The sequence below is a fragment of the Mytilus edulis genome, chromosome 1 (genome assembly GCF_963676685.1).
Source record: "Mytilus edulis chromosome 1, xbMytEdul2.2, whole genome shotgun sequence".
Taxonomy (NCBI): Eukaryota; Metazoa; Mollusca; class Bivalvia; order Mytilida; family Mytilidae; genus Mytilus; species Mytilus edulis.
The window spans coordinates 87968091-87980874 of record NC_092344.1 but is presented as its reverse complement, the minus strand read 5'-3'; the positions used below and the strand labels follow the sequence as shown (position 1 = coordinate 87980874).

General features: G+C 31.8%; 1 protein-coding gene across 1 annotated transcript; it reads right to left on the bottom strand.

The window, feature by feature from the left end:
- Positions 1-568: 568 nt before the first annotated feature.
- On the bottom strand, positions 569-12669 carry LOC139515522 (uncharacterized). Its single transcript, XM_071305101.1, has 4 exons — positions 12576-12669; positions 3597-3929; positions 1936-2270; positions 569-1604 (listed from the first exon to the last, which is right to left on the bottom strand). The coding sequence occupies exons 2-3, from the start codon at positions 3904-3906 to the stop codon at positions 1936-1938; spliced, it is 645 nt and encodes a 214-aa protein (XP_071161202.1). The 5' UTR covers positions 3907-3929; positions 12576-12669; the 3' UTR covers positions 569-1604.
- Between the last annotated feature and the right edge of the window lie 115 nt (positions 12670-12784).

Genomic DNA, 12784 nt, shown 5'->3' with positions numbered 1-12784 from the left:
GGGTCCCTTTTTGGCCCCTAATTCCTAAACTGTTGGGACCTAAACTCCCAAAATCAATACCAACCTTCCTTTTGTAGTCATTAACATTGTGTTTAAATTTCATTGATTTCTATTTACTTAAACTAAAGTTATTGTGCGAAAACCAAGAATAATGCTTATTTGGGCCCTTTTTTGGCCCCTAATTCCTAAACTGTTGAAACCTAAACTCCCAAAATCAATCCCAACCGTTCTTTTGTGGTCATAAACCTTGTGTCAAAATTTCATAGATTTCTATTAACTTAAACTAAAGTTATAGTGCGAAAACCAAGAAAATGCTTATTTAGGCCCTTTTTGGCCCCTAATTCCTAAAATGTATGGACCAAAACTCCCAAAATCAATACCAACCTTCCTTTTGTGGTCATAAACCTTGTGTTAAAATTTCATAGATTTCCATTCACTTTTACTAAAGTTAGAGTGCGAAAACTAAAAGTATTCGGACGCCGGACGACGACGACGACGCCGACGCCGACGCCGACGCCAACGTGATAGCAATATACGACGAAAAATTTTTCAAATTTTGCGGTCGTATAAAAATAAAAAAAAAATAATACATATATAACATAACTGGAATATAAGCAAATGTAAATAGATATTTACTTGCATTCAATAATTTCTAAACAATATCAAAACAATTTAGCCCTTTAAGAAAGAATGACAATAAATAAGAAATTGTTGAGCTTATGTAAAGTAAGATAAATCAAAAACCTACAACAATTTAATTGGAAAAAATAAACAAAAAAACAGCATTGGTTGTGGGAACATTGGAACTGATTAATAGTAAAGGCCTTTAATAGTAAAAAAAAGCAATATTTTCCAAAATATATGCTGCCTTTTTGAAATACATGTATCTGTTAATCCCTGAATACAGCACTTACATTGAACTTTATCATGGTTATTTGTTATATTATTAGTAAAATATTCAGACAATCCCATGAAAATTAGATAAAAACTCATGATTGGTTGTTTAAAATTTGCATAAAAGGTCTTCAGAACTACCTCTTATGGGGTGTATTTCTTTTGTTGATGAAACATGCGTCTGGCATAAATACAAATTTAATCCTGGTATCTATGATGAGTTTATTCAGACCTTAAGTGAGGGACTTTCAAATACAAAAATTTGAAAAAAGCAAAGTAAAAGGTCTGATTTTTATGAGGATTAGTTTTAAAATCATTAATTTTCATTTCAAATATTTGATACTACTTATTATTAAACAATTTTCAAGTGAGCTGAAAGACAATTATAATTCATAATCTTCATGATCTCAGTATCAAATTCATATTCTTTTAAAACTAAGATTAAAAAAGGAGCTTAAGATTATAACCAGAACATCTTATTATTTTACTTATGGATATATGCATGATTGTCCTGCTTTACTTCATATTTCTTGAACTAATGTCAGACAAACAACAATTTAATGACCTGCCAATTTCTTTTCATAACAGGTATCTTCAATGAATTTATTTTCATTTTTTTCTACATGAAAAAATGAAATATAACAGATTTAATTCAATTGTTGTCAACTTTCTTTTCTCGTTTTTTATCATTTTGTCTCCAACTCTAGTTTCTGAAACCAACAAAAATATTTTGACTCAAGCAAAATGATGTGTATTTCAGATTTCATACAACAAATAGTACATCTGTACCTTAATGTTTATAGCAATTCTAAAACAGAATGAAATTTCTAAAAATGTGTGCTGCAATTTCCCCTTCCCTATCTAAACTTTCAGAGTTTTTGCATTTGCAAAAAAATAAAGTTAAGGGTCATACATTTGGACAAACAGACTAAGTGATTTCTTTGCTTTGGATATTTCAATTCAAATCATGGCATTGTAAGCCCAAAAAATCATAGACTTTGGACCTCAATGCTTATTCCAATCTGAGTCTTACATATTTACCTATTTGAATTTGTCCAGAGCATCCCATATTTTTTCATCATGAATAGATTCAGGTGTGTTCTGATGTGCAAGGAAAAATATATCCATAAGCTTTGCTAAAGTTGCGCTATGTCCATGTTTGTTTCTCCATTTAACAAGAAGGTCATGGCATGCAGCCTCCGGAGCACGCAAATGTTTATACTCGATGTGTTCTACATCTACTTTCGAAAATTCTAGACATGTACCAACTATCTGTAAATGTGCTGGTGTTATAGCTTTACTAAAACACAAGAGGTCAATGTCTTTTAAATATTGCCCTGCTTTATCGGATGGCATTCTGTCTCCAATCCAATCCTCTGCAAGAAGATCATTACTGTTATTTTTAACATGATATTCAATATTTTTGTCATCTCATAGTCAGGTACTGTAGAAACATTTAATCATGGCAATTTAAAATAAAAAAAGTTTTAGGGACACAAAATCAGACATTCGTACATATTTAAAAAAAAAACCAAATGATATGACAGGGGTGAAGAATGAACCCCAGATACAGGTCTACAGTTCACAGGACATGCCTCATGTTATTTGGATTGTATATGTGGTTAAGGGAGTGGTTACCTGAACAGTTGATTGATGTTTGATATCAATTTATGATACAATTAGGGGATGTGCCTTAGGCACAAAACCTATGGCTTACTGTAAGGTCTTGTCATGACAACTAAGAATATACCATGGCCAGTTGTTACCACACTTCAAAATTTTAGAGAGAACGGATGTTTAAAGACATTTCATAGGCGAATCCAGGGAGAGGGACCTGGGGGCCAGGTCCTCCTTTTGTGGTTGCGAATATAGGGATTTGCATGTGGAGCAGGCACCCCCTCCCCTCTTAGGTCATATATCAAAAGCCTATGTCAAATGATAAAAAAGTTATGCTCTGAACATGACAATGTCCAAAACAAGAGGTTCATAACACCATAAGAGCCTTAATCCCTCAACTGTCAAAAAAAAAATTTTTGGCAATGATTTTTGCTGTTTACAGTGTCTATAAAATATACCTAAATGTATGTTGCAAAAACTAGGAAATAAGTCAAAAACAGTAAATTCAGGGCAAATCTCTATTTTGTACATCTTGTTTTACTGAAAATATTTGCCGTTTGCAGTTTATACCCATGTCTTCTACTGTTTGAGAGTGAAACAATTACTGGTAGTCAAAAATCATTATTTAAAAGCAATAACTCCTCCAATGGTTTTTGTATTATTGGTTTTTTTCTCAAAATTGTACTACTTATCTTTTTTGCTGTTTCAGGTTTTAATTTGTATGTTTTGAGTTTCAACACATAAAAAAATTTGAACATTTGTCAAATTCTTTATGTAAGAGCTACACCTTAAAACGGGTTTTTAATGTGCTACTTCACAAGCAAACCGTACTCACAGAACATGTCACCCTACCAGGATATAATATTCTTAATACAGGCCTACCAGCCTTTGATCTTGTTCCTGAATGCATGGTGCTTAGAAGAGAAGCAGTAACTACCAAATTGTCTTTAGTTTGGCCAGATGAAAGCACAGGCACTTGTCTCAGAAAAAGTTTCCCTATATACCTTAATATATTTAACACAACGTACTAAACTCACGTTTTTGAAAATTGATAAATTTGTTTTTTTCATAAATTATATACCTACCAATTCTTTCATCTTTAATTATCTCTACTTTTGTATTCTCTATTTGTTGTGCTATATCTGCATATACATCGTCTTCTTTTAGACACTCTATGAATACTTGGTATCCTTTTTGATGACTTCTAATAAGGAGTGAAACAAATTCCCTGTTTCTATCTTTTTGTGTTGCTCTCGAGTTTATTTTTTCAATATCATCTAATTCAAATACATCTTCTTGAATCATTTGATCTAATATATTTTCTATCTTCAGGCTCTCAATAATAGTTTTATAATTTTTCTTAATTCTAGCGGCATCTTCTTTCTTCAGAGGCATGGTCACCAACGATGGTAGTTGTTCTAAAGAAAAAAATACTTAGAACATTATAAATATTATATTTCTACATGTTGTTGTGTCACAATAATTGTTAGAAATTCTTTTAGTTACAGGTTTCATGCAATGCTTCATTATATGATTTAAAGGATAAATTTCAAACAAGGCCATACCTACATTAAGTTTCTCAGTTGTTTGTTATGGGGAATGATCTTTCATAGTTACAAAATAATTACATGTACCTTGTTCATTGGCATCTAATCTTATCCATATTTAATCTTTGATATTAATGTAAAAAATATCCCAAACTCTTATGTGTCAACTAGAAGATCATTTTGGTTTACTTTACATATGTCATGTATGAGTTATATTTAGAATGAATAAATTGATTAAAAAGGTTTTAAGAAGAATTGAGCATCTAATTTTGACAGTTTATCAGTACCTGCTATTGATTTTTTTTTTGCAGACACTGCAAGTTATTTAGCACAGCACACATTGCAACTTATTTATAAAGATAAAGTTAATAACTATTACCACATAAAAATATAGTATATATGCCAATACACAAAATTAACAGCGCCTGGACTGGGTTGCTCAAAACGTTGGATAGTGTTAGCCAGTGGTTAAACTGCTTATCCATTAGTTAACTTTTAAACCAATGGATTATTTCTATTGCTCAATATTTATCCAGTGGATAAAACATGCTATCCGCCGGATAAATTTTTCCAGTACTTTTTGGCTGGTTAAGGTTTTAGCCATTGGTTAAAAACGGCATTGCGATTGATTCACAATGGGTATTATTAAATTAATATTTTGAAATTTCAGATAATTTTATTTTTTATAAATTGTTAACCTTCATATTTGTCACATATGGTATTTTGAAGCTCATGAAAATTTGATCTAGGTGTAATTTTTCACTCCCTAAAAAAAGAAAATACTCCACTTAACTACAATCATTTGTCATACACAGTAAACACTCACTTGGGGCATTGTGAAGTCAAAAACTTATAACATATATATACATGTCAAGTTTTAAAGTTGTGTCCACCTCATTGAAAGCTATATGTATAAAAAAAAAAAAACACTACCAGGAACGCTGTTTTTTAATTTGATTTACTTTATACACATTGCGATTAGTGGTTTTTGGACTGGTAAATAACCAGTGCAAAAATTAAGGAAATATTTACTTTATCAACATATAGTGGTAGTGGTTCATTACATTTGCATGCATTTGATTTACAGATACCAGCAGTGTCTAGATTTGTACATATATTATGAATCCTTAGTTACATTGTAATTACACGTTGCCATGTGTTCTATCAGGTTTGCGTTACTGTGAGGTATAAAATAAATGCTTCAACCCTGTACCCAATACCTGCTTTGCTTAAATTTTTAGAAAACTATGATTTTTCACTTTGCCATTGATGATTTTGATTATACTTGAAATATTTATTATCAATTAAGTATGTGTTTTGATACCAAATATGTAACTGGTATAAAAATGTTCAAATCCTTTTAAATATTTATTTGATTTAATTTCTAAATTTCCTTTAGGTGACTTTAAATTTCTTTTATACCGAAAATACCAAAATAAGCACAGTGTATTTGGTTATACCGCAGTCCCACTAGGCCACGATCGCACTTCGATCTGTGAAAAAAATGGTCTTCCCGTTTGAATGGTTTTACACTAGTAATTTTTGGGGCCCTTTATAGCTTGCTGTTCGGTGTGAGCCAAGGCTCCGTGTTGAAGGCCGTAGAAAGTCTCTGCTTGGATGGAGAGTTGTCTCATTGGCACTCATACCACATCTTCCTATATCTATTGACACATCTGTGTCATCTCTGCTATCATTCACTAAAATATCGTCATTTGACCTTTATGGACCAGCAATAGGTTGTAATTTAGGTTGGATTATTCGGTCCGACATCTCTGCTTGATCAGTATTCTTTATTATCAGAGCTCCCTCTGCCGCTACATCAACCCCTACCACCACGACCACGTGTTCTAGTAGATCTTGGTGACATGACTGTATTTTTTCTGAGAACGTAGTAAGATCGCCATATGAACGTACGATATAATCGTGGAAAGAACGTGCTTTAATCGCAGTAGAAGCGTGGTGAGATTGTGTTGCAATCGGATAACTCGTGGTATGGTCGTAGTGAGAACGTGATGAGCTCAGAAAGATCTTGATAAGCGTAGTGAGAATGTGGCATAATCATAGCGGGATTGTTGTAGAAGCGTAATGAGGACGTAGTAGAATCATGAAAGCAACGAAAATTTACATTTTCATGCTGCTCATACCGTGACCTCACCACGATCTGAATTTATTCTTAGATCTAAGAAGAATATTCTAAATTTTCCTTCGCAAGACAAAATAAAATGTTAGCAAACACTAACCACTATAAAAAAAAGTTCAGTATATGTTTTCAATTACGTTTTTATAGCTCTTGTTCATATGCTTAAGTAATATCTAGAATACCTGAGGATTAAAACAACAAAGATATGCGATAAAACGGATGTCCAAAGTTACATTTTTTTAACTACTGTTTTAACTCTTACGTATAGTGATACTGTTTCTCATTTACATATCTTCCAGAAACTTTGTGTGAACAACGACATATGTTGGTTCTTTGTGACATTAAAGCTGTTATGTTGTCAAATTTATTTTTGACTCGGGGGCTGAATATTAAGCTAGAATAAGAAAAATGTCCGACGTTTTTCATTGACTCAACGACCAATAATTAATTTTATAAGAAGATATAGCATAGAGTGTCTGAAAAAAAGTAAGGTATTATAAACAACTATCAAAAGAACAAATATTTGCCTCATTGTTCATGAGTTAAAACTAGAGGCTCTAAAGAGCCTGTGTCGCTCACCTTGGTCTATGTGAATATTAAACAATGGACACAGATGGATTCATGACAAAATTGTGTTTTGGTGATGGTGATGTGTTTGTAGATCTTACTTTACTAAACTTTTCTTGCTGCTTACAATTATCTCTATCTATAACAGTACTTTCTGTGGAAAATGTTATTGAAAATCTTCAAATTTTAAGAAAATTGTTAAAAATTGACTATGAAGGGCAATAACTCCTTAGGGGGTCAATTGACTATTTTGGTCATACTGACTTACTCTTAGTTCTTACTTTGCTGTACATTATTGTTGTTTACAGTTTATCTCTATCTATAATAATATTCAAGATAATAACAAAAAAAACAGTAAAATTTCCTCAAAATTACCAATTCAGGGGCAGCAACCTAACAACCAATTATCCAATTCATCTGAAAATTCCAGGGCAGATAGATCGTGACCTGATCAACAATTTTACTTCCTGTCAGATTTGCTCTTAATGCTTTGGTTTTTGAGTTATAAGCCAAAAACTGCATTTTACCCTCATGTTCTATTTTTAGCCATGGCGGCCATCTTGGTTTGTTGGCCGAGTTACCGGACACATTTTTTTAAACTAGATACCCCAATGATGATTATGGCTAAGTTTGGTTAAATTTGGCCAAGTAGTTTCAGAGGAGAAGATTTTTCTAAAAGATTACTAAGATTTACGAAAAATGGTTAAAAATTGACTATAAAGGGCAATAACTCCTAAAGTGGTCAACTGACCATTTTGGTCATGTTGACTTATTTGTAGATCTTACTTTGCTGAACATTATTGCTGTTTACAGTTTATCTCTATCTATAATAATATTCAAGGTAATAACCAAAAACAGCAAAATTTCCTTAAAATTACCATTTCAGGGGCAGCAACCCAACAACGGAATGTCCGATTCATCTGAAAATTTCAGGGCAGATAGATCTTGACCTGATGAACAATTTTACCCCGACAGATTTGCTCTAAATGCTTTGGTTTTTGAGTTATAAGCCAAAAACTGCATTTTACCCCTATGTTCTATTTTTAGCCATGGCGGCCATCTTGGTTGGTTGGCCGGGTCACCGGACACATTTTTTAAACTACATACCCCAATGATGATTATGGCCAAGTTTGGTTAAATTTGGCCCAGTAGTTTCAGAGAAGATTTTTCTAAAAGATTACTAAGATTTACGAAAAATGGTTAAAAATTGACTATAAAGGGCAATAACTCCTAAAGTATATCTCTATCTATAATAATATTCAAGATAATAACCAAAAACAGCAAAATTTCCTTAAAATTACCATTTCAGGGGCAGCAACCCAACAACGGAATGTCAGATTCATCTGAAAATTTCAGGGCAGATAGATCTTGACCTGATGAACAATTTTACCCCCATGTCAGATTTGCTCTAAATGCTTTGGTTTTTGAGATATAAGCCAAAAACTGCATTTTACCCCTATGTTCTATTTTTAGCCATGGCGGCCATCTTGGTTGATTGGCCGGGTCACCGGACACATTTTTTAAACTAGATACCCCAATGAGGATTATGGCCAAGTTTGGTTAAATTTGGCCCAGTAGTTTCAGAGGAGAAGATTTTTGTAAAAGTTAACGCAGGACGACGACGGACGACGACGCCGGACGCCGGACGCCAAGTGATGAGAAAAGCTCACTTGGCCTTTCGGCCAGGTGAGCTAAAAAAGTAGATTCTATAAAGGCTTCTCTTTAGAGTTGTTTTTCAAGCGGTAGTCATTTTGTCCAAGTTAATATTTCATTTGTCAAAGCAATTAATGTTGGTTTTTATACGACCGCAAAAATTTTAATTTTTTGGTCGTATATTGCTATCACGTTGGCGTCGTCGTCCTGCGTCGTCAAAAATTTGATCAAAATCCAAATTCAGAGCTGTATCACGCATAAATGTTTTGTCCATACCTGCCCCAACTGTTCAGGGATCGACCTCTGCGGTCGTATAAAGCTGCGCCCTGCGGAGCACCTGGTTTACTTTATATTTCAATAAGTAATTTATAATTATCAAAACAAAAGTTAGATACACAGAAAGTACAAAATGCCTAGATTCTTTTCTTTATTAACTACATGTGTGGGTCTTAAAGGAATAAAATGCTACGAAACATTGCAAAACGGTAGTCATTTTTTCCAAACGTATCAAAACGTCAAATAATCTGAAAAAACGCTTATTACCACCGTTACATGTGCTTAATTAGTTTCAATGAAATGCTCCTGATAATTAAACAAATCGGGTGGTGAAATTTGGAGCAAGATATTGAAGGCTGTCGAAAAAAAAAATGGTGCATGTTGACTGACTCGGAACATAGAATCCACACAGATTAAATTTGGCTATTTTATAAATCTTTTTAGCTTTTAGCGATTTATTGCTGATAGAGGCGACAAATTTCACAGTTTAGTTGGCGACTTGTCCTGCTACTCATGTTATAGCTGTCATAATGGAACTAATTCCTGTACTAGCGAAGTTGGGCCTTTCCGTCAATATAAACTTGTACATGAAACGGAGGTTACTGAATGACTAATCGAAAACAGCAACCAAAACTATTTCATTGAATTACAGCCGATTTCAATGTTTTAATAATCTAAGAAGTACATTGTAGTCATTTAGTCTTGATGTTTGGCTTATGATATACCTAAATATCAAGTCTTAAAATAGTATTTCATGGTTGTCATGTAGTCTTGATATTTGGCTTATTATACTTCTTAGATTATTAAAACACCCTTTACCCAATGCTAAACCTCCAATATGGTTATATCATAAGGTCACATGATTACCTCATAAAAATTCAAAAATAAAATATATTTAAACAAGAATGTGTCCCCAGTACACGGATGCCCCATCCTCACTATCATTTTCTATGTTACGTGGACCGTGAAAATGGGGGGAAATCTCTGATTTGGCATTAAAATTAGAAAGATCATATCATAGGGAACATGTGTACTAAGTTTCAAGTTGATTGGACTTCAACTTCATCAAAAACTACCGCGACCAAAAACTTTTACCTGAAGCGGGACTAACGGACGGACAAACAGACGGACGGACGCACTGACCAGAAAACATAATGCCCATAAATGGGACATAAAAATGTCTTTAAGTTCTTAATCTATTGCCCTACTGTATATTGGCATCCAAATTTCTTTAAAATTTTATTGTTTAAGAGAATTTTTAAACTCTTTTTTAAATATTGTTTTTTTGTAAAGTTTAACGGTACTTCAAACTTGTTAACAAAAGAAAAGTCTAAATCTACATGATCTTAGAATTTAATATATGTTTGATGTTTCCTATCCAAGATTCCTGGTTAGGTTTGTTCACAGAATGGGATAAATTTATGGCCTCCCATATAGGATAATATTTGAAGGTTCAATTCTTTCATACGATGATTCCAATATTTTATCATACTGATAATTACATAATAAAGTGTAGGGAGTTAAGGTAGCACAATATAAAGATTTTTTCACTCCCAATCAGACAACTTTAAACTGATGTAATTCATTTCATCCTTCTTTATATTTTATAAATGAGGTACCAAAAGAAAGAAGAAAGATTAATCTTTCAAATTGTGATAATTTCATTATGACATAATCATTACATAATTAATTATTATGTAATTAGTCGCTATATTGTGATGTCCACACTTGAATGAATTTAGCGTCTTTGTTTTTCATAGCATCCCAAAATATTTTATAGATTCTTGTACAACACAGCTTGACCTCCAAAACTGTGTCTCAGATTTCCAAAAACATCAATAGAACAAATTTTATACCCAATTGAACTTAGTGGTCTCTAATGAATTGATGTTGCAAACTTCATTGAAGATTTATGAGAGAATGAAATACAATAGGAAAAATCTGAGACACAGTTTTGGAGGTCAAACTGTGTTGTGCAAGAATCTATAAAAAAAATTTAGGATGCTATGAAGAACAAAGAAGCTAAATTCATTCAAGTATGGACATCACAGAATGGCAACTAATTACATAACAATTAATTATGTAATAATTATGTCATAATGAAATTATCACAATTTGAAAGATTAATCTTTCTTCTTTTTTTTGGTACCTTATTTATAAAATTTAAAGAAAGATGAGTGGAATTACATCAGTTTAAAGATGTCTGATTGGGGATGAAAAATCTTTGTATTGTGCTACCTTAATCTAGTTCAACTCTACATGCCATATTTGATGTTTTTAAATTACTTCCAAGAAAACTTACAAAACTTAGTATGAATTTTCTCTAGAACAAGATAATCAGTTTCTTTTGATATGAAGTTATCCATATATTTTTGTTTCTTATGTGGTATATAACCCCAAATTTCATATCCATACAACAAGATAGGTCTGATTATAATGGTTATAAATATGTAATGAAGTAATAGATTTTGGGCTTTCCACTGAAAAGGTCTTCCTTAATTTGCAATAAGCTGTCATTCTTTTATTATTATGTTCTATTCTTTGCCTTTTGAAAGTTCCCAGATGCTAAAAAAAAATATTCTCAAGTATATGTACTAATACTAGTTCTGTACACATTCTAAAATATGGTTTCCTAAGGATATTTTAATAATTTTATGTCGTCCTGATTTGTTAAATACTTTTGGTCTTTTAGGTAAATGTTTGGTGATAACTGTTATTTTACGTTCAACTACTACATGTACTAAATTAATTTACAAACACAATTTTTTTTCAATGATCCAAACCAAAATCTGTGGCATAGCCCATTTACTGTAACTTAGCATAAAGCTAAGTAAACTTAGTATAATATACTTAAGAAATGCAAAATTAGGGGTCAAACAAGATAACTGATAGTCTCACAAGACTGTTAGATTTGAAATGTAATTCCAAATTGTTGGGTTACTTCATTTATTATTACTGAATTTATTTATTTTATTTATAATACTTGTAGATACTATTTTTGGGTATTTGCGCATATGTAACGTTTTGCTCATGAACATTATAATATTTCCCGTTTTTAAGTTTTATGACGTTTCGCTTTTGACGTACGTTACGTTGTCTAGTTTTTTATTCATTGCAAGTTATTTGATATTCGGAGACACATCATTATTTTATAGAGAGATCATAATCAGTAAGAGATAATTTATGTACATTTTTAAGAACAATATTTATTTGAAGAAGAAATATTAAGAATTGTAAAAGTATTTATAAATTAATATTTATTCTAATTAACTTTTTAATTCAACAAGTTACTTATGAAGCGTGAAAGAAAGTGAATCATATTGTTTGATTAGTATTATGCCTTTAGTGTTTTAAGTTATATTTTAACTTACGTGTATTTGTATTTTATTGTAGAGAATCGGTTGTTATGATATAGTATATGAAGCCAAAATTATATGTACACAATGTAGTTTTGAAGAATAAAGATACTTATATAGACCGCATACTCGACTTATCGCCTTATTTGATGTCTTTGATGTGATCCGTTACAAAGACAATATTGAGTCTTGATCATGTTAATGAAGTTATGAACTGCTTGTTATAAGGGAGTCCTTGTAGATAAAAGGCTGTGATCCAGCATTATCATTGAGAAAATGTGTTGCTCCAGATTTTTTTAGTTTATTTTTATTTTTTGTAAATGTGAGCTTGTATATTTAATACATTGTATATGAACAAAATTATGTATAATTTGGGATTTTAAATAGAAATAATTTATATATTGCCTTTTATGCCTATTGGGTTGTAGTTTTATAATTATAAGATCACTGAAAACAGCATTCCGAAATAAAGGAAGATCTATATCATACAGACATTATCTAAAATGAAAGGTTTATATTACATACATTGAAGTAACACCTTATCTGTCCTACAGATTTTGAACAAGGAAGTAAAATATCTTTCACAAAGCTTGAGTAAAAGATAGAAGCTCTATCAGATTGTCTATTAAAATTCTATTTATGAATATGATACTACAAAAAAAAATTCTAAATTTTAGATCAATAAATTATGTGATTAATACTAAAAATAAGTATCGTAATCAAGGATAAAAGTT